The sequence below is a fragment of the Hemibagrus wyckioides genome, linkage group LG16 (assembly GCF_019097595.1).
Source record: "Hemibagrus wyckioides isolate EC202008001 linkage group LG16, SWU_Hwy_1.0, whole genome shotgun sequence".
Taxonomy (NCBI): domain Eukaryota; kingdom Metazoa; phylum Chordata; class Actinopteri; order Siluriformes; family Bagridae; genus Hemibagrus; species Hemibagrus wyckioides.
Window position 1 is genome coordinate 20,328,140 of NC_080725.1, and position 27,287 is coordinate 20,355,426.

At 40.3% G+C, this 27,287-nt stretch overlaps 1 protein-coding gene across 2 annotated transcripts in view; it reads left to right on the forward strand.

Annotated features, from left to right (window-relative positions):
- gnaz (guanine nucleotide binding protein (G protein), alpha z polypeptide) overlaps window positions 1-24,887 on the forward strand; it is a 64,043-nt gene extending 39,156 nt beyond the window's left edge. For both annotated transcript variants that reach the window (XM_058411976.1, XM_058411977.1), the window contains exons 2-3: window positions 4,044-5,478; window positions 23,274-24,887. In XM_058411976.1, coding sequence (XP_058267959.1) covers window positions 4,756-5,478; window positions 23,274-23,618 — 1,068 coding nt within the window. In that variant the 5' untranslated portion in view covers window positions 4,044-4,755 and the 3' untranslated portion in view covers window positions 23,619-24,887. The remainder of the gene's footprint in view (window positions 1-4,043; window positions 5,479-23,273) is intronic.
- The last annotated feature ends 2,400 nt before the right edge of the window (window positions 24,888-27,287 follow it).

Consider the following 27,287-nt stretch of genomic DNA (forward strand, 5'->3'; position numbering starts at 1 on the left):
ACGACGTCGCCTCTTCTAATTAAGACACATTCGTTGAAAAGTGTGTGTGTAAATTATTAGATTCATTTATTTACAGGAGTGTAATAGAATTCTAATTAATAATGCTGGATTAAAAAGACAAGAGGGTGTGCAGGGCGTGACTGAAGCTGAGAGCTGCAGGCTGGAAGTGAAACAGAAAGACTACACACACACACAGACACACACACATACACACACACATACACTGGGTGTCTCACGTGTAACAGGGCTGGGACGAAAAATGATTATAAAATGAACAACGTATTGTTTAATGCTTTATATATAAATGGGTTAAAGCGTAGTCGAACGCTTGATTCTGATTGGTCAGCAGGTGCTGATTCGTTTTCTCTAACTAAACACGTTTATTCTTACATGTTATCATATATACAGCGATTTTTTTAAAATGGACACCGCATATGAAGAGATATAAAAGTGTGTTGGATTGTTGATATAGTAAAGAAAATTGCTGTAAGGAGATTTACGGAAGGAGTCTCCAGCGTCAGCTCTTTGTAACAGTCAGAGGTGGAGCTGGAACATCTTTCAGGACAGAGCAGTTCACTCTTGTGTGTTTAAATAAAAGAGAGATAAACCAGACGTCGACGAAGGAATTGATGCTCTAGCGTAGGTGATAAAGTCTCGTGGATAATCTGCAGCATTAAACGTTACTGTAAACATGCTGTATGTTCAAGCCATGCTTTCATTTTATCACGCTTACTCCGTATCACCTCCCAGGAAACTTTCTGAAAACCACACTGCCATTTTTTCTACGTTTTAAGCATCCAAGCTTTATATACACTGTTTATTATTTATACAATATACAGTATAAAGGTTTGTTGCTCTCATCGTCTATCTTGTGTACTTTCGGAGACACCAATGCAAATAAATATTGTTCTTAAAATGTAAATAAAATGTTATTTATTTATTTTATTTTATTTTATTTTATTTTATACCGATCACAATTAATCAGAAATCTGCTTAATAATCCAATTTTCTCCATTATAATGATGTGAAAAGACAGTAAAATTGATAAATTGTGAACCAGAGAAGCAAAAAAACGTTGCTCTCAAGCTGTAGAGGTAGACTGCGAGTAAAATTAGTCTTTAGACTGCGAATAAACTTCAAACTAATCACAATTCATCAGAAATCTGCTTAGGTAAACATATTTCCTGGATAATAATCACGTGAAAAGAGTAAAATTGTTGCTGCATCCTGTACCAGACAACCTTTAGCTATAATTTTTTAGCAAAATATGACTTAAATTGGCAAAATTGCAAGCACAGGATTCTCCTTTTAAACCTCAAGTGAAGATACATGTAATGACTTTCTATGTGAGCTACGCTCCTTTGACTGAATGTGTGTGGTGATGATGTCACTGGACACGCCCAAATTTACCCAAAAACCTGTGAAAATTGCATTCCACTTCGAATATTGTGTTCATTTCTGCGATCGCAAAATTGTGAAATCCTACGGAGCCTAAAGTGTTTCTCACTGAACAGAACACACTATTTTTAAGTTTTGCACAGTCACAGAGTAGAGGTGGAATGCTAACAATTCATCTCTACTACTAAATGATGTATAGCGTCACTGCCGTCATGCGATGAGGGTTTAATTATTCAGTTTGGGGAAACTGCCGGAATATTTTATAATGGACTTGTTAGGAGTTGATTAAGAACTGAGTTTTACTTCTTTAAAAAAGCAGAGTCTGTTAAATAGAATAAATTTCATTTCATTGTTGTGATGTCATCACAGAGCTTGCTGGTAATTAGAGCTACGTCCGGAGTGTAGCGCTAGTCGTAGCGACAGAAGCCGGACTCTGTGCATCGACGGTGGCGTGTAATCTAATCTCTGACCTGAAAGTAGGCCATGACACTATTTCGCATTTATTCCACAGTGCACAACCTGTCACAAAGCCCCCCCCCACTCTAGTGTCCATTCATTCCTCTCCTGCATTCATATTTCAATCTAAATCGAGCTCGACACTGTAGCTGTACGCAGTCAATCATTTCTAAGGTTGTTGTCCTGCCCGTTTGAACAAGAACATGATTTAATGCGCTCGGAGGCAACACGTGAACACGTGAGCAGAAAGACAGTGATGTCATTGGGGTTCTTTTTTTATTCTTAAACAGCATGCGATTTGGTTTAAACGCTGTTCTTGAACCGGTTCATATTTCGACTCTAGCAGTGTATCCTTGTATAGGCTACTTCATATATCCTATAGCTAGCTCACAGATACGATTATAGTACATAATATGATCGATTAACCCCTTTTACCTCTTCACTGGTGCTCCATTCGACTTATGGGACATTTTCAATCAGCTTAAACAAACAAGTGAGTCTGACATAAATTAAGTTGGCCTTCAGTGTGTTTTTCCCTCTGTTGGATAACCTTGCACAGAATTTTTAGAGGTTGAGCTGCTTTTTAGATGGACAAACACTTCTCAGAGATCTCAGAGCATCTCAGAGATCAGAAATGGGTTTGATATCATCATGTACTGTTGTTCTTTCTGCTGCTCCCTATTTGGGGACACCATAGTGGATCATCTGGGCCATCATGTTTCGATTTGGCACAGGTTTTACCCCGGATGCCCTTCTGGACGCAACCCTCCCATTTACCCCGGGCCTGGGACCGCCACTGAGAGTTAAGATACATTTGTTTGGGAGAAAATGACCGTTTTTGTTTTTTTGGAACTTTTCTATGAATATATCGCCCCTAGTAGGCTAGGGAAAAACAGAAATACTTCTGAAACACTACAAATTCTTAAAATCCTGAGTGTCTGCTTTCATATGAGCTTCATATTAACCACCACTGTGGAGTGAAACATGACAAAGACATTCAATCATCAACATGGACACAACCACACAGGAGCAAACTCCATTTTTTCAATTCCATTAGATCCAAATAGAGATTATTTGAGACACGAGGACAAAGCGCCACACAGAAAAGAAAGCAAACCTTTCACTGCATTGCTCTTATGTTGCTTTCATAAGAATTTACAGCTCATTTACTGCAGTCTGCTTCTGCAGCACTGCTTTTTTAAAAATAAAAAAATAAAAAAGTGTTTAATAAACACCTCACGGCAGAATATGAGAAATTTTCTTTGAGAGAAAGTCAGTAATCGTACTCAGATCAGCTAGCTGCATTATCTTATTTAGCTCACTGTCTGGTAGTGGAAGCAGCCAACAGAGTGGAAAAGTGATGTCTACAGGCAAGGACGTTCATTCTGCATCTGTTTTCGTTTCACACCCTGTCTGGCTGTGTGTGTGTGTGTGTGTGTACACTGATTCGCTTTGGGGCATCACAAGAATGCAGAATTCAGGAGGAATAAGTAAACACATAAGAAGAGAATAGACAGTGAATGCTAGAAAACAAATTGTGTGGTAGCTAGGTCTGGACTGAATGGGAGCAGAGAAGTGTGTGTGTGTGTGTGTGTGTGTGTGTGTGTTCGGTTACCCTGGATTTGAATGCTACACTTTCACATACACGAAGGTGTATTTAGTATCCGCTTGTTTATTCTACTTGTGTAATTGAAGTGTCATTGTTTGCTGGGAAAGAATGGTGTGCGTGTGTGTGGTCGTATTTGCCTACAGGTTCATAACAGGTTTCACACTGCCATTACATTGAATTCTGGACATTTAAAATATTAGTCAAGTCCAAACTTTACTCGTCTAATTGGATTCTGGATCTGGCTCGTGTTTAAACACTGATATGATGAAACAGCAGGAGGTAGTTTTTTCCAGTAAATAGAAAACTAACCCTTGATACTGGCAACATCACAGCAGATCATTTGAATCAGCAAGAGGGATAAATCCACAGTTGTTTGAAAAGTGTTTGGAAACAGGACTTCAGTCTTACACCAAATTCTCACAAGATTATCCATCTTCAAAGCCAACCGTGTCAAACGAATATGCTGATATCTTAAACGAGAGGTTCTTACTCTGCTCTGTTACTTTAACCACGGGTTTTTACTCCACCCGTCTGTTTGCCTGTCATGAAATCTAATATGTGACTCTTATTTATCCTTCAGGAACCCATGTCTTTGGCTGCGTGAGAAGTGTTGGCTTATGCAACGAAGAAACAGTGGGACAATCTGGTGCCCAGAAGTCTGAAAAGTGTGTATCTGTGTTTACAGAGCATGAGGTCTACCCAGCTGTAAGGAGAAAAGACATTCTGCAAAGTACGAACCGAAGGAATGTTGAATAACCTCCGATGCTCGCGACTGGTGGAATACTGAGGATCGCTGGCTTTATAAAATGTGGGTGGACGTAAAGGTGCTTTTGCTTGACCTACACTCTTTCTCTCAGCACTGACAGGCTCACTTTAACCATCACTTTCTGGGGGGGTGTCCCTTGGTATAACCCCCCAGTGACTGGGTTATAAAAAAAGGAAGCCAATTTGGTGAAGCAGGCTTCTGTCAGTATGTCCTGGTAGCGATGAATGCCAGTTTGTGATAGTTGTTCGCTAAGAAAACAGACCAACTGTTAAACTTGGACCATGCATGTAGCCTAAACCCACTTGGCACGTTGTAAGGCTTACGTCTTCTCTCCGGACCCGGGTGGCGCCGCCGAAATTGCCCATTTTTTTCTTGACTTCTCTGATTTGCTCTTATTTCCAAACCTCATCACGGTCTGTGGTCTGGTCTTTTGGGGTGCTGTGGAGTGTGTGTGGGTGTGTGTGTGTGTGTGTGAGAGTGTGTGTGTGAGAGTGTGTGTGTGCGGGTGTGAAACCTATAATTGACCATGGGGTGCCGTCAGAGTTCTGAGGAAAAAGAGGCAGCCAGGCGCTCGAGGCGCATCGACCGGCACCTTCGCTCGGAGAGCCAGCGACAGAGACGCGAGATCAAACTGCTGCTCCTCGGTACCAGCAACTCAGGCAAGAGCACTATCGTCAAGCAAATGAAGATCATCCACAGCGGTGGGTTCAACCTCGAAGCCTGCAAGGAATACAAACCCTTGATCCTTTACAATGCCATTGATTCTCTCACGCGCATCATCCGAGCTCTGGCCACCCTCAAGATTGACTTCCACAACCCTGACCGGGCCTATGATGCTGTCCAGCTCTTTGCCCTCACGGGTCCTGCCGAGAGCAAAGGGGAGATCACACCCGAGCTTCTCGGAGTGATGAAGCGCTTGTGGGCCGATTCAGGAGTTCAGGAGTGTTTCCAGCGCTCCAACGAGTATCACCTTGAGGACAACACTGCCTACTACCTGAACGACTTGGACAGAATCTCGGCACCCGAGTACATCCCCACTGTCGAGGACATCCTGCGTTCCCGCGACATGACCACTGGCATCGTCGAGAACAAGTTTACCTTCAAAGAGCTCACTTTCAAGATGGTGGATGTGGGTGGACAGCGTTCAGAGAGAAAGAAGTGGATCCACTGCTTTGAGGGCGTAACTGCAATTATATTCTGCGTGGAGCTCAGTGGCTACGACCTCAAGCTTTATGAAGACAACCAGACGGTAAGGACATCTTGTTCGATTCTAGTGTGTAGCGTTAGGAATTGATCTGGGTTGCAATGCAGTAAAGCTAGTCAACAGGCCTTTAGTAAGGGGTGTCCAGTCTTATCCGCAAAGGGCTGGTGAGGGGGCAGGTTTTCATTCCAACCAAGCAGAAGCTACACCTGAGCCTATTGAAAGCCAAGATCAGTTGATTAAACTGGAGGAATCAGGTGTGGCTCCTGCATGATTGAAATGAACACCTGAACCAACACTTGCCCTTTGTGGATAAGAATGGACATCCCTGACTTCAGTTTTTTAATGGACTTAAGGAGGAAGCAGAGATGGTGCATAAGAGAATACAAACACAGCCACATGAGCCTGACATTATCAACACTCTGCTGTGTTATCGCCATAGCAAATCCATCCTGCTGCTCACCCACAATGCTCTAGCGTCTTTATCTTCCATATTTCCTTTCCACAGCGTTCCGCTCTCATGCTCATGACTATTACGAGAGCCGACAATAGAGCGCCCGGTCTCGGCTAATAATTTGAAGATGATATTTACATTGGCCGTGTTGAATCTGATATGGTGGGTTTACTCGGTGGTTTAAACAAAGGTGTGGTGTTCTTTCCCTCAATTTCGAAGATCCTGAGATTTCTTTGTTCCTTGACGAGAAGTTAGCCTGGAATATCAATTAGTGTTTAGGAGTTAAAAATAAGTGTTCTGTGAGTCACAAGGGGGGGAATATGTACAAGAGTGATAATTGAGTTCACAGTGCAAAGTGTTAGGGTGTACCTGTGAGACTTAGCAGCTTTGGCACCGTGGGAAATGGCAGATGTGAAAAGTTTGCCATGTCCTGATCTGTTTGAGAATGCCGAGAAAGTTGAGAAGAGAGGAATTAAATCAGACGATCAGAGAAAAGTGGGAAAGCCGGTGGTTTTCCTTCGAAAGCTCGTTCACACTCTGGGTCCTTATCTCTCCGTTAAATGCTGCCTCAGACCTCGACTTCGATTGTGAGTCATAAGTGTTAATCTAAATCTGGTCGCCGAGTGCACGGTGTAGCTACAGGCTTTTTCACAAGTATATTAACACAAATGATTCATCACCTCTTTTAAGATTGAAGTGGAGCCTGAGCTGGTAAATGGGACTATCTGGGTTGTTTGAGGAGTATTATGATCAGCAGGCTGTGGTTTATACACGGTTTAGGCTTCTAACGTTGTGTACACTCAATGAATTCAACTCAGTGCAAGCTCCTGGTTCTATTTCCCACTTCAGAACTTAAATTCTGAAAGTTCTATGAAGATGAGAGAGGGCACAAAAGACGACTTTTAATTCGTTTGGTTGACATTTTATCTTAAACATTCCACATCATATGCAGTTTGTTTTGCTAATGTTTAAGTTTCTAAAGTCTCAGGCACTCTCGATTTTGTTGAGCCAATCAGACCCTAGTGTAACCTGGTCTGTTTCTGGGCTCCAGCATTCGCATGTGTATGAATGGAAGTCAACTGAACATCTAAAAGCATAGTGTGACCACGCCCGTACATTTAAGACACGCACAAACTTTGTGATCAGCATCAGCCTGATAACATCAATCTGTACCACTCATCTACCACTGCATGCATTCTCTTAATGTCTGCATGGGTTTCCTCTGCATTCTTTTAAAAACATGTCAGGTCAGTCTTCCAGGATGAGGATGACCTCAGAATGCTTGACCATGACATATTAATTACCAGAACATGACCCTTACCATTATAATGTAGATGATATAATATAAGCAAAACTATATGTAGTGGATGATACTGGGCAATTAGATTACTGTAAATAAATACTGTATGATTCTGTGAACAAATACTATATCAGTCTGTAAACAAATACTGTATCATTTAGTAAATAAATACTATATCAGTCTGTAAACAAATACTATATCATTTAGTAAATAAATACTATATCAGTCTGTAAACAAATACTATATCATTTAGTAAATAAATACTATATCAGTCTGTAAACAAATACTATATTATTCTGTAAACAAAAACTATATCATTCTATAAATAAATACTATATCATTCTTAATATCATTCTGTAAATAAATACTATATCATTTTATAAATAAATACAATATCATTCTGTAAACAAATACAATATCTTTTTGAAAACAAATACTATATCATTTTGTAAACAAATACTATATCATTCTGTAAATAAATACTATATAATTTTGTAAATAAATACTATATCATTCTATAAACAAATACTATATCATTCTGTAAATAAATACTATATAATTTTGTAAATAAATACTATATCATTCTATAAACAAATACTATATCATTCTGTAAATAAATACTATAAATAATTCTGTAAACAGATACTATATGATTCAGTAAACAAATACCATAACATTTTGTAAATAAATACTATATCATTCTGTAAACAAATACAATATCATTATGTAAACAAAAACTATGTGATTGTTTTTAGCCATAGTGTAAAAGTGACAATATCACCAAATATTACAACGATCTGAAGTAGATCAAAACTAGTTCCAGATAGATCAAAATCCAGGTATGACAGTAAACATTAAAAGTGTGTTTATACGCTACACAGTACATACTGTACATAATATATGGAACAAATCACATATAATTACTGTAACATGATTATGTAATTACTGTCACAGGGCTCGCCGCAATGCTTTTTCCTATCACTTAGCTCTTCTGTATCAGTGGGATTTAGTAAAAGGTCCTGAATTGCTGAACATTAGGCCTAATTCTGTAAACAGATCCACTGAACTGTGTGAGTTTAGAACACAGCCATATAAAGTTGATTGTGCAGGGTTGATAATGGGATTGTGTGACCATTTAAAGATTAAAACTCACTTCTTGTGTCCTGAATTGGCTTCCTAAGGCTGGTTCCAGGCTATGAGATCTTCCTAACACAGCAATAATCAGATTGTTGAAAGACTTCTGGACCCGTTATTTGCGCTAACGCCGTGGGCGAGCGGATCAACACTTCATCACTTGGGCGAGTGTTTGAGCATCTGAGAAGAGATTTGGGTAAAACTGGGATTGTACCAGTGAATTATAAGAAATGTCACGGTCAGAAAGGTGGCAGGTGGGAAACGATGAGACGGTGAGTCCCTGAGTTGTGATAGAAAAATGATTAGTAATGCTGTAAATGTCTGACGGAACCTTTCCACTGGGAGAGTAATTATAATTTCATGACGCGTGTGCTCTTCTGTTTATGTCACAACACACATCCTTTTTTTTTCGTTCGATCCTCTTCTTTTTGTTGACCCATCCCTCCTATCTAAAAAAAAAAAAAAAGAGGAGCGGGTTGTCACAGCAACTGTTGCCTAGCAACAGGGTAGTCCAACGCTCTTAATCCCGGGCTGTTGACAATGAGCTGTTACAGAGGGACAAGTGGGGAAAGAGGAGGATGGGTTGAGAGAGAGAGAGAGATATGTGTGTGTGTGTGTGTGTGTGTGAGAGAGAGAGAGAGAGAGAGAGAGAGAGAGAGAGAGAGAGAGAGACAGGCAGGCAGACAGCATGTGCCCGTGTGGACATGGGCAGGGCCGAGAGGGAGCTGCATTGCGCAACCCAGCCTGACAGAGGGGGGGGGGGAGGGAAAGAGAGAGAGAGTGAGAGAGAGAGAGAGAGAGAGAGAGAGAGAGAGAGAGAGAAAGAGAGAGACTCGTTGGATCTGGGTCATGGGAGAAAAGCAAGCAGGCATCTCAGGAGGCCCGTGTTTGGCTTTGGTACTTGCCTCAGTCACGGAAGACCACTGGCTACAAAGCATCTTTTCTCTTCTTACCTAATAAACGACAGCTGCTTATGCTCATCCTCAGTCGGGACCAGTTTTCCAAACTCAATCCCGCTTTGTTTTTTTTTGTTGTTTTTTTTTGTTTTTTTTTCCATTTGTCCTGTCTCACATTCAGGATGATGGCTAGACCTCAAACTCCTGACCTACATTCAAAGATTTGCGGTAATGACGCTTATGTAATATACGCTGTCGGCTATAATTTCCTGCTACGATTTACACATGGCCGAGAGACTGACGATCTGTGGAGAAAGTTCAAGATGTACAGTAGCTCAGGGCTGCTCAGTCGTGCTAACTTCGTCGTGCCGTTCAAATACATTTATTTACTTATTTATTTATTTATTGTTTGGATTGCGAAAGCCTTGGCTCTGAATGGCTCAATCAAGTTATGCGGTATTTAAAAAAAAAAAAAGAGGTCAAAAGCTCTTGTAGAAAAAAATAACACGACACTAGCCGTTTAGTGGCGCTGTGCTATTTTGTCCGTAGAATGTTTTCGCTCAGCGTAGAGGGAATTACACACACCGGTGGTATGAGCTACAGCAATAATCTCACATTATAACACAAAAATACTCCAATTAAATTACACTGGAAGACGTTATACTTTAATACCGCTTTGTTATACAGGAGAAGAAGAAAAAACAGCAATTCATCATTTTAAAAGCCATTTGAAAACATATTAGGTAAGTATGATTAGGTTAGGGTTAGGGGTTTTTGTTTCATTTTGCTACAGAAACATGACAATAAAAGGAATTTTAACAAGAATCAGATTAACTGTCCAGTACCAGTCTGAAACATCCAGAATATTCCTAGAGAGATGTACATAACATTGATTTACATAAACATTTTCCACAATTTCAGGTTAATGTGAAAGAGAGAGATAAGTGAGGAGAGAGAGAGAGAGAGAGAGAGAGAGGGAGAAGGGCTCACAGTGTGTGCTGTACAGGGATACCGGGTGAGTCAGACTGTCTGCTTATGGCTCTCTCTCCTTTTAAGGCAAAGATAAACCACGTCGTCGTTGGAGGCACGTAATCAGCAGGACGGCCGATTTTCTTTTTTATAAACAGTTACTAGATTTACATCACACAAACAGGACTGTATTTTAGAATACAGACAGGAAGAGGAAAAGTTTGACATTAAGTGGATCAGGTTTTAAAGAAAATGCCTTTAGTGGCTGGATTCGACCTCAATTAATGAATAAATGTCAATTTGTTTTCTTTTTCTTTTATGAGGTTTAGTGTAGATAGTGTTAGAATTAAACATTGTGGATTTTAAGTGAATATGAATTAAAATTCCTGTCAGAATTCCTGTCAAGTTAGCTAGTTTTAGCAGGCTAATCAGCGATTAAAGTGTAGATTATAAACAATTATAAATATTCATTTAAAAACCTGTCATGTTTTAGCAGACTAATTAGTGATAAAAGTATAAATTATAAATATTTATAAATATTAATTTAAAAATCTACAAGAATTTCTGTCAGGTTCGGTAGTTTCAGAAGGCTAATCAGTGATTAAAGGTGTAGATTATGAACATTTTAAATATTAATTTAAAAATCTCTTCAAATTCCTGTCATGTTAGCTAGTTTTAGCAGGATAATTAGTGATAAAATTATAAATTATAAATATTTATAAAAATTAATTTAAAAATCTACAAGAATTTCTGTCAGGTTAGCTAGCTTTAGCAGGCTAGTTAGTTATAAAATTGTAGTTTATAAACATATAAACAGGAAGTTAAAAACCTTTTAGAAATGCAGTCAGGTTAGCTAATTTAGCAGGCTACATAGCGTGAAATGTGTAGATTATGAGCATTTATGACTATTAATTAAAAACCCTCTCAGCAATCCTGTCAGGTTAGCAAATTTAACATGGTAGTGTTGCATGTAGATTTATGAACAATTAAATTTTAATTTAGAAACCCTCTCAGAAATCCTGTCAAGTCAGCGAACTTTAGCATGGCGGATAGTGTTACATGTAGATTGTTAATAAATGTTTATGAATATTAATTAAAAACCCTTTCAGAAATCTTTATTGACATTTTAAATCCTCACAGAAATCCTCTCATATTATCATACTTATCTCATTTGCAGTCTAACTAGCACTAGCAGTGACAAAAATAAACAAAAATGTTAGCCAGCTAGCTATCTAGTGAGCTGTGAGCAGTGAAACTTTTTTAGATTTTAGATTGAGAAGTATGACTCGAGGAACCTTGAAATCCTGTCTCATTAGCGTATGTTAGCCAGATAGCAAGCAATAATCATGTATAAGTATGTTTATAAGGGTAGAATTATCTCATGTTAGCTTAAATGTAAATTGAAACTGCTTCATCTAGCTAGCTAGCTAGCTAGTATCCTGTTAGCTGGCTGTCAGATTAGTTTAGTTTAGCATTATGATTATTATGAACGTTAATAGCTATGATTTTGCCAAAGAAAACCATACAAAGCCATTAGAAGTGTTAAACCATCCACAGTTTCCTGGAATTTAAGAAATTTACACCATATTAATTTGATTAGTTTTATTAGAGTGATCTTTAAGTAACACAGTGTTCTCAGGATGGAGGCTAAAGAGCATTGGATGTGCAGGCGGAGATTAAGAAATACCGAACAGTTCGATCAGGTGTAGGTGCAGCGTGACACACACACACACACACACACACACACACACTATCTCTCTAGAAATCCCCTCGAGTCATTTATATTGAACTTAAGACAATTGGATTTTTTCCGACAGCCGGGGCGTCGCCTCACACTGGATACCGTCTTTATTGGAAACAAAGCTTGAGCAAGCTGCTGAAGAGCTTCATTATTTCTTAATTAACACCTGTGTGTGTGTGAAGTGGGGGTGGGGGGTGGGGGGCAGAGAACATCCCGGGGGGTGTGCTTCCAACACATACCTCCTATCTTCCTCATCTCTCTCATCCTCCTCTCCCTCTCCGTCTCTCTCTCTGTCTCTCTGTGTGTCTCTCTCTCTCTCTCTAACATTCCCTCCTGTATTCCTGCTGTTGTGACTTTGAAGGTGATGGAGATTGGAGAAATCCCCTTGTTGATTTACAGGGACCCTAGCAAGTCCCCTAGACACCCTGAGATTTGGTATGGGGTGGTGTGACATGGAACATGGAGCCGAGCTGTCTCTGAGGGCTTTCATCTGGGTGGGTCTCTCACCAGCTCAGCCATGACAACACACACAGACACACACACACACACACAGAGCTCAGTGTGCTACCCCTACCTTTTTCCCATTACCAACAGTAACGCAACCCATTTTCCCATAAGTATGTGATGTGCTTTTTCGAGAAGAACACACATCCAGAGGACGATCAGGTTTTTAGTGATTAAAATCATTCCGCTTCTCTGATAGATTTCACAAGAGACTGTGAAGATTTGGCAAGATTATTTTTAAGGTTCTCAGATGAGCTGAAATTTCCTCCAGCTAAGCTAAAGAGATGAACCAGAGATATATTTCTACTCTGCCTGTCACTCAAACTAAAGTGAAGGACTGTGTGTGGCCTGTGTGTCTGTTAGTCTTAGTGAAGGAGGCGTGGCCTGTGTGCCTGTTATTCTCAGTGAAGGAGCCGTGGCTTCTGTATTCGTTAGTCTTTGTGAAGGAAGCGTGGCCTCTTTATCCGTTTGTCTCAGTGAAGGAGGCGTGGCCTGTGTGTCTGTTAGTCTTAGTGAAGGAGGTGTGGCCTTTGTACCTGTTAATCTTAGTGAAGCAGGTGTGGCTTCTGTATCCATTAGTTTCAGTGAAGTAGGCATGGTCTTTGTATCTGTTAGTCTCAGTGAAGGAGGTGTGACCTGTGTCTCTGTTATTGTCAGTGAAGGAGGCGTGGCCTCTGCATCTGTTAATCTTAGTGAAGGAGATGTGGCCTCTGTATTCATTAGTTTCAGTGAAGTAGGCGTGGCCTCTATGTGTTAGTCTCCATGAAGGAGGCATGTCCTGTGTGTCTGTAGCCTCAGTGAAGGAGGTGTGGCCTTTGTACCCGTTAGTCTCAGAAAAGGAGGCGTGGCCCCTATATCCATTAGTTTCAGTGAAGGAGGTGTGGGCTCTGTATCTGTTAGTCTCAGTGAAGGAGGCGTGGCCCCTGTATCCATTAGTTTCAGTGAAGGAGGTGTGGGCTCTGTATCTGTTAGTCTCAGTGAAGGAGGTGTGGCCTCTGTATCAATTCATTTCAGTGAAGGAGGTGTGGTCTTTGAATTTGTTAGTTTTCGTAAAGGAGGTGTGGCCTCTGTATCTGTTAGTCTTAGTGAAGGAGGTGTGGCCTCTGTATCAATTCATTTCAGTGAAGGAGGTGTGGTCTCTGAATCTGTTAGTTTTAGTAAAGGAGGTGTGGCCTGTGTGTCTGTAGCCTCAGTGAAGTAAGCATGGTCTCTGTATCTGTTAGTTTCAGTGAAGGAGGTGTGGCCTCTGTATCTATTAGTCTTAGTGAAGGAGGTGTGGCCTCTGTATCTGTTAGTCTTAGTGAAGGAGATGTGGCCTCTGTATCTGTTAGTCTCAGTGACTCGGTTTGACCCACATATGGGTGTGATGTTCAGGTGTCCACATACATCTGGCCATAAAGTATATGTCATATTAATCCAGAATATGAAACAGGAATCTATAGAGTCCAAGCAATGACCACAATGATTTTAAATCAGAGATTTGATTCACCGGTAATACAGCAGGGCACATAACAGCGGTGGGGTTCAGTTACTCCAGTGTATTTATTTATATTATCTCTGAAGGTCCAGCATTGAGTGACCACTGATGTAATTATCATGACTGTGGTTTTGATGCTATAGTTTAAAGGCGATAAAATTACTATGATATACATGATATGATGTACATGTTCTGTTTTCTTTGAAGGACAAGAGGTTATAGATAAGTCTCAGTTTTTATTTCAAGGAATTTTAACACTTCCTGCTTGACCTGTAGCCATTAGGTTAATAAGGATGTGTGTGATTATTACAGAAGCACAATCTGAAATGATAGTAATCAAAAGTTGTGTCTAATTGTGAGCGGTCCATTCTATAGATCACATGACATGTTTTTTCTTTGGTAAAACTGCAATTTAAGCTAAAGTCACAGTCCTGTAATACATTATTAATTTAAAATGCTAAATCCCATTAGAAATAGCCGGAAGATGCTTTGAGAAAGCTTTGCGCCGGCGTGGATCTAATTACCGGCTGCTAAAACGTCCTTAAAATGCTATCAATTTATCCATCAGCTCAGTTCTGACTCGCTACTAGTGTGTAGATCTCTTGTTCTTCATCATCGTCATCATCATCAGCTCTCTCTTTCTCATAAACACCCTCACACGCACTCAAATTACAGTAGATCTTGTGATTTGCTCAGAGCCATGATGTTTTGCTTAACCTTTTGAACAGCAGCTCAGTCTTTCCTCTCTCAGCCCTCCTCCAGTCACAGGTTACTGCAGCTCACCACGTGCCTCCAGCCAGAGCTGCTGTAGAAACCAGTCCAGTTTCACCGCTATCGTTTTTAACAGGATGCACATGCAGTATTTATGCGCATATACACACACACACACACACACACTCTCACTCCTGCTACTGCGCAGATGTATACAGTACATCTTAAACACCTGCCTGCATCCGAGAGACTCAGCTGATTAATTTATGAACCTGCAGCCTCGGAGTTGTACACACAGCAGCATGTTGTCTTCATTTTTATTAATATGAGTGTTATTAGAATTATTGATCACGCTGTGTACAAGTGATGGTCCGTATTTACCTGGAAAACATCGGATTTACACTAATCAGGCACCTGCCTAATATTGTGTTGGTCCCCCTTTTACTTCCAGAACAGCCCTGACTGTGTATTCCGACACCTTTCTATCAGAACCAGCATTAACTTCAACAGCAGCTCGTCTGTTGGATCGGATCACACGGGCCAGCCTTCGCTCCCCATGTGCATCAATGAGCCTTGGCCGCCCATGACCCTGTCACCGGTTCACCACTGTTCCTTCCTTGGACCACTTTTGATAGATACTGACCACTGCAGACCGGGAACACCCCACAAGAGCTGCAGTTTTGGAGATGCTCTGATCCAGTGGTCTAAACATCACAATTCGGCCCTTCGTCAAACTCGCTCAAATCCTTACGCTTGCCCATTTTTTCTGCTTCTAACACATCAACTTTGAGGACAAAATGTTCACTTGCTGCCTAATATATCCCACCCACTAACAGGTGCCATGATGAGGAGAACATCAGTGTTATTCACTTCACCTGTCACTGCTCATAATGTTATGCCTGATCGGTGTATGTTTACTTAAATCTTAAACAGTTTAGGCTTCAAGGAAATTATAGTCCCAAAAAAAAACTGTTTATATTGAAGTATATCTGATTAATCAATGTTACACTGAATTTTTTAAATGCTGAACAATAAACCTGGACTAATTTAACATACATTTGTAAGACGTCTCATCCACAGGAGCGTCGTCGCCACCTTGAGGGGGCAGTGGTAGCTTAAGGCTCTGGGTTGTTGATCAGACGATCGGGGTTCAAGCCCCAGCACTGCCTTAAACAAGGCCCCCAACTCCCCCTGCTCCAGGGGCACTGCATCAGTGGGGCTGACCCTGCATTCTGACCCCAAACCCCCCTAGGATTGGATATGCGAAGAAAGAATTTCACTGTGCAGTAATATTTATATATATGTGACAAATAAAAGGCTTCTTACTTACTCGAAATGTTTCCTCATCCTCTGGCAGTGCCTGGTAGCCCCGCCCCTCTTCTGCTATGCTCTACTCTGTGAGCATTGAGTGCACGAAGTGTTTCCATGTTCCAAAATTCCATGTTGTTTGGTTGGACAAGTCCATCGTCCAGGTTTTTTTAAAAAAAAAATGCACTTCTTGTTGTTGGGATTTTCAGTGTGAACACATTTTTACTACACAATGGCGTAGAATAGCATGAGAAATGTATGAGATTCGGCTCAGCTAGTTAGCGATCCGCAATGACTGTGATACTACCGTGGAAAAAGTTGATGCTTTGTAAGCTGGTGTGTTTGAGCGGAGTGTCCAGAGAAGGAAGTGAGGCAGCTGGACAGACTGATGGATTAAAGCACCGCCGCATCAGTTTCTTGAGGTGTAGATAAAGAAGTAGTCGTTTTCATTAATATGAATTTCATTCATATTTCTCATTTATAGATGAATTAAAATAGACTGCAGTATTTATCCATGGGAATGAATGGATGAATGCAGGCTCAGGGTACAAGGTTTAATAATAGAATGTAAGTGTTAATTAAAGTCAGGACTCAGGAGTGTCCACATTGTGTTTTACCACAAGCACAATTATCACTCCGTGTTAGCGCTGGTCTCCTGCTGACTAGCACTTTGGGCTAAATTTCACATTGTACTTGTGTGAAAAATGGCATGTTTTTGTGGACAGATCGATCCTCACAACAATGCACACACGGTATAAACATAGCATTACAAGCAATAAAAAAAACAAAACAAAAAAAAAGTGAGGTAGAAAATATTCTTAAAATAAATATATAAATAATTAAAAATAAATAAATACAAAGCAAACAACAATAATAATAATATAGAAAAAAATACAAATAAATAAATATATATAAAAATATTTTTAAAAATATAAATAAATAAATATAAAAAGAAACTGTCCAACTGCTATAATTGTATATTGTAAATAAATGTATAGAAAAATTATTTATTTCACTACTTTGGAAATCGCTTCAACAGAATTGAGCTGTCAGGAAAAAACACATTTGCTTTGCTTTGTGTCTTTATAGATACCACAAAATTTTGAGTTTCTGACTCTCAGTGTGTGAGTAGAGTAAAAACCATAAAGCTCAAATTGTCATTTAGAGAGCTATAGAAGTATGTAGAGTCCAAATCTGAACAAAATTCATAGTTTTTTAATCTCCATAATTTGTCTGAGGGGAGTGTGGGATTGAACACATACTTCAGACTCTTTCATTCATTGGTCAGTTTGCATACAGTAATTATGTAGCTTTAATTATTTTGCATTTTAAATCCAGAGTATTTTTTCTTTGTTTGTTTGGTCAGTGGCAGTTCTACGGCTCTGTCCTTTGGCTCAGTTTGCACCTTGTGGCGCGGTATAGCTTTGATTCACTTCCTGAGTTGATTCAGTATCAAATGACTTTCTCACTGCAATCGAAGCAAACTACATTTCACTTCCAGACAAGATGTTTGGATCTACACCTGAGTGTGATTGCTGTGTTCTCACCTGTTTACACAAACACACACAGGATGAAAATACAGCAAGGGTCCTTAGGGTCCTAAGGGTGGTCTTAGTGGTCTTGGGAGTCTTGGTGGTCTCATTGGTTTAGGTGGTGTTAGTGGCCTCGGTGGTCTCATTGGTCTAAGTGGTCTTGGTGGTCTCCTTGGTCTAAGTGGTCTTGGTGGTCTCAGTGGTCTTGGTGGTCTCATTGGTCTCTGTGGCCTTGGTGGTCTCAGTGGTCTCGGTGATCTCAGTGGTAGTCTCAGTGTTCTCGGTGGTCTCAGTCGTCTAGGTGGTCTCAGTTGTCTTGGTGGTCTCAGTGGTCATGGTAGTCTCAGTGGTCTTGGTGGTTTCTGTGGTCTTAGTGGTCTTGGTTGTCTCTGTGGTCTTTGTGGTCTCAGTGGTCTTGATGATCTCAATGGTGGTCGCAGTGGTCTCAGTCGTCTGGGTGGTCTCATTGGTCTCGGTTGTCTTGGTGGTCTCAGTGGTCACGTTGGTCTCATTGGTCTTGATCTACTTCTAAGTGAAATCTGGTTGCTTTGATCTCAAAGAAAAAGCAGTTCGACTGCAGGAAGTAAACCAAACATGTTGTTTGTCTTTACAATACAGTAAAAAGCCACTCACTCTAACCCCGTATTGTATTGTAAGCATGTTCCAGAACAAACCTGAGTAAAAACACCTCAGGGACGCTGATAGTGTGCTGCAGCTACATAATGACTCACATGTTGAGCTTTGTGCAAGGCCGAAATGCTTTGTGTGTTGCTCCAATGTTATTGGCATCCTGTTCTGTGTCACTGTCCTGCTATTGTGGGCATTAATTGCACATGTGCAGGTGACTAATTGAATTAGCTCAGGCTCTGAGCAGGGCAGGAGAAACACAGGTTAATATCCTGAGCGGAGATACAGCGGCGTGTCGAAATCGAACCGAATCGGCAGCCAAATTGCCCTCGTTAGACACGCGATCCGTGTGTTTTTCTGCGTTTCCTTCGTGTTGTTTTTGGGACATTTTGCCTGAGAGAACAAAGCAGGGGTGAATTTGATAAATATTTGAAAGGAAATTAGTTATATAACAATATTATGATAGCTCAGTGTGTTAGCCATCCCTTTCTCTGTCTCTTTCTCTCCCTTTCTCTTCTCACATCTTTTTTAAATGAATTTGTCCGGTGTTAATCAGTACACCATGCTCACAGCCAATTTTTTCACCGAGCCCAGATAAATCCTGATATCGAGCATTGTAACTGATTTTCAACATTTCTTCAAGAACATTAGGAAAACAACAACAACAGTACAAATCCTATTGGTTTTAGTACTTGCATTTTATTTCTCTCAACAGTCTCTCTTTTTTCCCCTTCTTTCTTGGAGTTAATAAAACAGCAGCTTGAAACCACAAGTTGCAAACTTCTCTGAGCTGAACATTATCACATGTTGGAAAACTTCCTGACTGTTCCAGGACTCTGACATGGTGCTTTATGACTCCTTCCATAAAGCAGAAAGCTGTAACATATCAATGATTTTTGAATAGCAAGAAAATACCAGTGTTTTTCATCACCAGTTTTTTATTTCTGCTAATTGATAGTTAAACAGTGGATTTAATCTCAACGCTAAAACTTCTGCTGTTCTCATTCGCCACAGTCCTCAATAGCCTTGATTGCGGTATTAACTGTTTTGATAACGCTGACCTCAGAACGTGACAAGTCGGCTGAAAAACCCAGACTATTTCACCAGCTCGGCTAATCCCGCTAATGCCTCTGCAATAAAAAAGCAGCATCTTTTTTTGAGATATTCAGCAGAATCTGATGGTAGTCGTTACGGAATCAGTTGGCGAGAGAATTTAGTGGATAAAGATTCAGTTTTGTGCATGCTCTAAGAGGAAAATTGGGAGAAAGAGTGCAGGCGGTCTAAGATTTCTCTCTGCAGGTTAAAAAGCACAGGGCACTGCGTCAGTGGCAGAGAAATGTTAGAAGGATAAAATAACTTGCAGGGGGATGTTTCTTTGACATTGCACCAAAACACTGAGAGCTTAAAATATAGCTACAGACTTTTATTACAGTCTATTTAACAAGAACAGACTTTTTAAAATCACATTTTACAGTCTCTGGCTCCGATATTAGAGAATGGATAACAGACTGAAACAGAATCCAACTTGGTGATTAAAAAAAAAAAAATCCACAAACTGGCTTGTTAAAGGGAATTGAATTGCAATATTATATTCCCCTTATGCATATTATTTTACCAAGCAGGAGATTATTTTCAAACCACTCTAAAGAGACTGTAGGTTTTCATTTATGGCATTAGGTGGATACCCCTTATCCAAAGTGACTTATGTTTATTTCATGTATCCAACTGAGCAGATGAGGGTTAAGAGTCTTGCTCAAGGTCCCAGAAGTGGAAGCTTGGCATGTCTGGGATTTGAACTTTCAACCTTCCAATGAGAAATCCAGCATCCAACTCCAGACACTGAGTTTCATTATCAAGACCCATCCCAAGAACCATACTAAAGGGCATATTTCTATTGTATCAAATGGTTTTAAGATCTAGAGCCCAAGCAGAGAGACCCAGACCAAGATTAAAGTATTAGGGTTCTTGGTAATGAGCCTCAAACCAAGCCCCAGTACAGATCCACTCCACGTTCCAGATCCACCCCACAGAGTACGTTTATATTTACAGCAGATGCCTTTATCCAGACCAACTTACAGAAGTGCTTTGTAGCATCTATCAAAACACGTATCCTCATGCTAGTTTACTAGGTCATGGACTAAGAATACCATTGAGCTACAGCCCTGTGGAAGAAGGTTAGTACAATATGAAAGGAAACACTCAAGGCAATTTTTTTTTGAAGAGATGTGTTAATTCAAGTGTGTGGCCTAGTCCTTTATTCTTTGTTAAAGATCAGCTGTTCAGACTGCTGGGGAAGTTCATTCCACCACCCAAGTGACATAACAGAGAAGAGTCTTGCTGCATATCTTCTTTGTGAGAAGTGGGAGTGATACCAATGATAACGAGAAGAGTAACAAAACTCAGACCTGAGTAATGAGACCAAGACAATTAGTAATGAATTAACCATAGATCAAGGCTCTGAGTAAACAGTCATAACCCTAGCCCAAGACTCCAAGCAATAAACCCCAGACTTTTATTACAAAAATCCAAGGCCATACACCTAGAAATGAGTAATGAGACCAATATTCTTAACTATAAAGACCAGGCTAGTGACCAAGCCTAAGTAATGATCTACAGACCAAGATATTGGTTAGTACACACCAGATCAGAAACTAACATAATAAAACCAGCCAACCAAGACTCCAACCAAAGTAATAATCCTCAAGACCAGAGATCCACTCCAGGCCAAGGCTCTAAGTAATTAGCCTCAAATAATGACTTTGTGTCTAGAGACCCAGATCAAGACTTTGACTAGTGAGCCCCAGACCAAAATTTCAAGTAGTGAGCCGCAGACCAAATTTTAGACTAGTATACACCAGCTCAGAAACTAATGTAATGAAGCCAGCCAACCAAGACTCAGAATAATAAGCCCCCAGATCTCCATTCCTGAGTAATCAGAACAACCCAGAACAAGACTCTGAGTAATGAGCCCCGAACCTAGACCAAAGCTCTGAGTAATTATACTCAAATGATGAATTTGTGTTGAGACCAAGACCAAGCTTTTCAGTAACGAGCCCCAGAACAAGACTTAAAGTAATAAGCCCCAGAACAAGACTTTGAGTAATGAGCCCCAGATCAAAATTTTGAGTCTTATAGACCAGATCGGAAATGTAATGAAGCCAGCCATGCAAGACCAGTGGATCTCCACTCCAGAGTAATCCTCTGAACATGGATCTGGTTAATGAGCCCCAAACCTAGACCAAAGTTCTGAGTAATTAGCCTCAAATTACGACTATGTGTAGATAGACCAAGACTAAGATTTTCAGTAATGAGCCCCAAACCAAGATATTGTGTATAAACCAGATCAGAATCTAATGTAACAAAGCCGGCTAACCAAGCCTAAGAGTAATAAGACCCCAGCTCTCTACTCCTGAGTAATCATTCCTAGAACAAGACTTTGAGTAATGAGCCCCAGATCAAAACTTTTAGTCTTATACACCAGATCAGAAATGTAATGAAGCCAGCCAAGCAAGACCAGTGGATCTCCACTCCAGATTAATCCTGTGATCTTCGCTCTGAGTAATGAACCCCAAACTTAGACCAAAGCTCTGAGTAATTGCCTCAAATTACAACTATGTGTAGATAGACCAAGACTAAGGTTTTCAGTAATAAGCCCCAGCCCAATATATTGTGCCATATAAACCAGATCAGAATCTATCTGGCCAACCAATACTCAGAGTAATAAGACCCCAGATGTCTACTCCTGAGATATGACACCTAGAACAAGACTTTGAGTAATGAGCCCCAAATCTAGACCAAATCCCGAGTAATTAAACTCAAATAATGACTTTGTGTTTATAGATAGACCAAGATTTTGAGTAATGAGCCAAGAACAAGATTTACATTAACAAGACCTTTGACAAGACTTTGAGTAATGATCCCCAGACCAGGATTAGAAGTAGAAGGCACCAGATCAGAAACTAATATTATGAATCCAACCAACCACGACTTGGAGTAGCAAGCCCCGAGATCACCAATTCTGAGTAATCAACCCCAAAACAAGGCTTCAAGCCCCAAATCTACGCTGAAGCTCTGAGTAATAAGCCCCAGATGATGACTTTGTGCAGAGAGGCTGAGACCAAGATTTTGAGTAATAAGCCCCAGACCAAGACGTTGAGTAATGAGCTCCAGACCAAGACTTTGAGTAGTGAGGTCCAGACCATGGCACTAACTAATGAGATATAAACATAGACTACAGGGCTACAGACTATGAGAAGAAGGCATAGACACCCAGATACCACATGGGAACGAGGTGAGCATTTTATATCTCAGTCTTGTAGCGTGTTTATTAATCGGCAAGACGGCGGTACATCATTGTTTTGGACCATCTGCTGCTTTCAGTCATCCTTGAGTAAAATGTGTGATTTGAATCTGTCAGTATTGTAAGACACCACCCCCTCTTCCTGAAGATTTATATAATCTCTGCATCCTTGCAATGTGATAATCAGATTCAGCTCCCTTCCTTTCACACAGCTTTCATCCTGTGATTAATAAACATAACCTATTTTTTTGGCACATCGATTCGGGCAACAGTCAACCTCTGAAATCCTTATTTCAACCTTTCTAAAAGTATGCATCAAAAAAGCCAGTGCAGCATATGACATTGCTGAGATGCTATTTCTGCCAACGTTGGTTAGTTTTGTGTGTGTGTGTGTGTTTGCTATCTGCTCAGACTCGGAGTAATGAAAATCGGACCAAGATTTTAACTAACAAGCTTCAGACTCCGGGTATCGAGACCCAGACGAAAAATCTGTCTAATGAGACCCAGATCATGACCAAGTCTGTGGTTCTTTAGTTCTCTTGGGACCAGGAAAGCCAAATCCTACTATGCTATCTTCCTCGTCAAAACCTGGAGAGTCCACAGCTCTGCATTGTTTCACGGATCTATCTCACCTCACATCCTGCTTGATAATGAAATGACAAGTTCAATCATGAATAATAAAGAAAGCAAAATGCTGCACTGCAGCCCGGTAGACTAGTGTCTATCTTTCAGCAGAGCTGTATCATAAGTTAGGAAGGATCATGGGTAGAGCTTTGGGGCATGGGTAGAATTTGTTCTTTATTGATTTTTCTATCTGTTTCGATCTATTTCTGTTGCTATGTGTTGGTTTAAGTGTTCTTAGCTTCTCCTTGTCTGTACACCTCCCACAGAGTCGCATGGCGGAGAGTTTGCGTCTGTTCGACTCCATTTGCAACAACAACTGGTTCACCAACACCTCGCTCATCCTCTTCCTCAACAAGAAGGACCTGCTGGCTGAGAAGATCAAGCGCATCCCCTTGACCGTCTGCTTTGCCGACTACAAGGGCCAGAACACCTACGAGGAAGCCGCCGTGTATGTGCAGCGCCAGTTTGAGGACCTGAACCGCAACAAAGAGACAAAGGAGATCTACTCACACTTCACCTGCGCCACCGACACCAGCAACATCCAGTTCGTGTTCGATGCCGTCACGGACGTGATTATCCAGAATAATCTTAAGTACATCGGCCTGTGCTAGGACCAGTGGATGGGAGGGGAGATGGGAGAGAGAAAGAGAAAGAGACAGACAGACAGACCTCCATCGCTTGATCGTTATAGTGCCATGGAACCCATGATGAGAACAGAGACAGGACAGGTGCTGCCATCCTTGCTCAAGCTGTTAACGAAACGTTAATGGTTATGAATTTTGCAACTTGTGTTTGCACTGAATTCATGGACATATACACACAATCACACACACATACACACTTTTGTTTACCCACTTGGAATCAATTGTTAAAGTACCTGTTTGACCCCGGTACGCTAAGACGACAGACACCCCACCAATTCCTGGCTAACTCACACTTACCGAACCTCTAAGATCGAGCAAGACTCTCTGTCCGACCTCACCGTCCGATCTCTTCTGTTCTGTCCTGTCCTGTCTTGTCCGATTTACACGAGTACTTTGGAATAAGGTTTTTAAACAAGAGTTTAATTTTTTAAAACAATCATTTTAGACTATACATGACCTAGATGAGCGAGATAAAGAAAAAACAAAACAAACCAAAACAAAACAAAAAAGAAATCTTTTCCTTTTGTTTCTTTCCAAAGGTGAAAACTGCCAATGTACAATGTTGAAATAATGCAGCTTTTTACACGTTAACACTCATATCACCCACAGAAAAGGCGCTTTTTGGTTTTCTTTTTCTATTATTTTGCCTAAATTCGGCCACACTTCGATTCCAACTCGAGAGCAAACGTCTGATTTGGGTTTTTTCTCTTTCCGAAGAGTGTTACGTCTGAATATTAAGTGTTTCGTCAAAAAAAATATCCGAAAGAGACATAAATAGTGCCAATGTAAATGTGAGTAAATAGCAAGACCCACCCAAAACCATTTTGGGTTTTTAATGTCCAAACATTCAAATATGCATGATTTTGTTACTTTTGATAAATTCTAGGTTGAATTGTTTACTTCTATTTTTGATTTTACGAATATACTCCCAAATATATATATATATATTAACACACACACACGCACACACACACACATATACATGTATAACAAAATCAAAAAAACACTGTGTACACTTGTACAGCTGTTTTGTTTTTTTTCCAGAGGTATTTATTGAAAAGAGGACTTATAAAGTTACAGAGACAGTAACTTGTGTCCGGTTCACATTCGGGTTCCGATCCGTAAATATAAGTAAACGATATGCTGGTGATTGTAACAAAAGAAAAAAGAAGAAAAAAAAAAACAAAAACAAACCAAAAAAGGATTTAAAAAAGTATATGAGCAAAAAAAAGAAGAGTCTTATATAAGCAAACGAAACCTTCCTCTTTGTTCTGCCGTCATTTTGAGTGGACGTTGTTCTCGGTACGGTGTGTAAATAGTATGTGAGGTGTTGTTTGTGAGAAAAAAAACAAAAAAAAACAAACAAAAAATTCCACGGCGTGATTGGCAGAAAAACAGGACCACGCCCCCTCCCCTTTTTTTCCCTTCTCCTCCGTTTCTTTCATCCTCGTCCTTCTCCTCTTCGGCTACGATGATGTGCAAACCATCCCGTGCTAAGGGCTTCAGGCTTGACTTTACACGATGTCCACTGAATACAAACAGACAAATATTTAAAAACAAAGTATAAAAAGAACAACAAATAAATAAATATATAAATAAATAAATAATAATAAAAAAAAAAAGATTATGCAAATGTCTTTTTTGTGCTGTGTTTTCTTTTTGGGAGGGGAGGGTCTCGGATACCGAGGACGACAAGTACGGGTAAGAGATTCATCAGTGTGAGGATGGCTGGAGAAAAACGTGTGGATGTTGGGAGTGGAAATCTGTAGAAATGTGTAGAATTATTTCAACTCACATCCACATCCAGGAGATCAGTGATATTAACAAGGTTTTAAATGAAACTTGACAACATGGCAACCTTTTCTCTTTAACTTAATGATAAATTAAATATCGTTCCATCACTGAACCTTCCGAGCCAAAATCCTGCTGCTAAAAAGCTATACTGATAATAATTTAGTCTTTTTTGCATTTTGAACCCAACCAACAATCAGCTCTGCCTTACTAACCTTCCAAACCTTAATTATATTCCGTTCATTCATTTTCTATACCCGCTTTATTCCTAGTTAGGGTCACGGGGATCTGCTGGAGCCTATCCCAGCACACATTGGGCGAAAGGCAGGGGTACACCCTGGACAGGTCACCAGTCCATCACAGGGCCACACATATAGACAGACAACCACACACTCACACACACTCCTATGGGCAATTTAGAATCACCAATCAACCTAATGTACATGTTTTTTGTATTGTGGGAGGTACCCAGAGTTAACCCACGCAGGCAAACTCCACACAGAAAGGCCCCTGCCTGTTCGAACCCGGGATTCCGTGCTGCCCTAGATTAATGCATATTTAATATATTTATTTGTATTTATTCCTAAGCCTGAAGCGACTGTGGCAAGGAAAAACTCCATGAGACGTCATGAGGAAGAAACCTTGAGAGGATCCAGGTGGTTTTTGTTTAAGAGTATCACCTCTAGGCTTTTGTATTGTCATACCTTCAAGGCCTGCCCACTCAATGTCTTTAAAACTGCAACGCATGTTCCTTTTCACTGGACTCGATGACTACAGTACCACTGCATTGTGTTCTGATCTCCAGTAAAACATTCCAGCTGAACACTACTTCTGAATCCCCTGGGCTGCTTCTAAACTTCTAAACTATCAAAATTAGAAATAACGTCCTTTCTACAGTCGTATACAGTTACTTGGAGTCATGTAACATGGACCTTCTGAACAACCCATATATTAGCTGAACATTTGAGTTTATTATAGATTCTCCTTGATGCAGGAGCCTTAAAATGTTCAACGAAGGTGATACAGCATGTGTAGAATGTTATTTTGTGTATAGAATAAGAGATTGTTATCCTCAAAGTCCACACAGGTGTTGGCATCTTCTCTTCGAAGGTCCAAAATCTTCATAAAAAGGAATCCAGCTGGAGCTGCTACATCTCTAGATGCCTCAGGATCCTCACAGGCTTGGCCTCTCCTCTTTGAAGGTCTGTGATCTTCATGAAGAATCTGTGTCTGTATCAATATCAGCTTGTTGTTGACATTAAACGTAACTTTGCTCTGTTTGGGATCAGTGATGAAGGTGGAATAACAGGTATCTCCTTGGCTTGAGCAGGAGATCAGGTTCCTCCAACCTGTGTGGATTTCATACAACCTTCCAAAAATATCTAGCTAACTTAACTGTTGACTCTAAAATGCTCCTAGTGAATGAGTGTGTGAATAAATGTTTATGCTAAATTTCATTTTATCAGGTTTGTAATGATCAGATTGAATGTCGAGTGAGCGTGATCGAATCTGCTATGTTGTGAAAGCTAACCAGGAAGTTGGTACTGATGGGAACTAGAACTATACACCCTCAAAAAAGACATGCCTTGGGGTTGTATATATAACTCTGGGGTTCTGCACTTGGTCAATAGACCCTTTTTCCAAAAAAAGGGTTCTATGTAGACACCATGGAGAGTCAAAAAATGTGTAAGGGGTGCCATTACTTTATAAACAATATCCAAGCTTATCCATAAACACTTCAATAAGAGGGAGGAGTTTCGATCTTATCCATAAACACTTAAGTAAGAGGGAGGAGCTTCGGTCTTATCCATAAATACTTCAGTAAGAGGGAGGAGCTTCGATCTT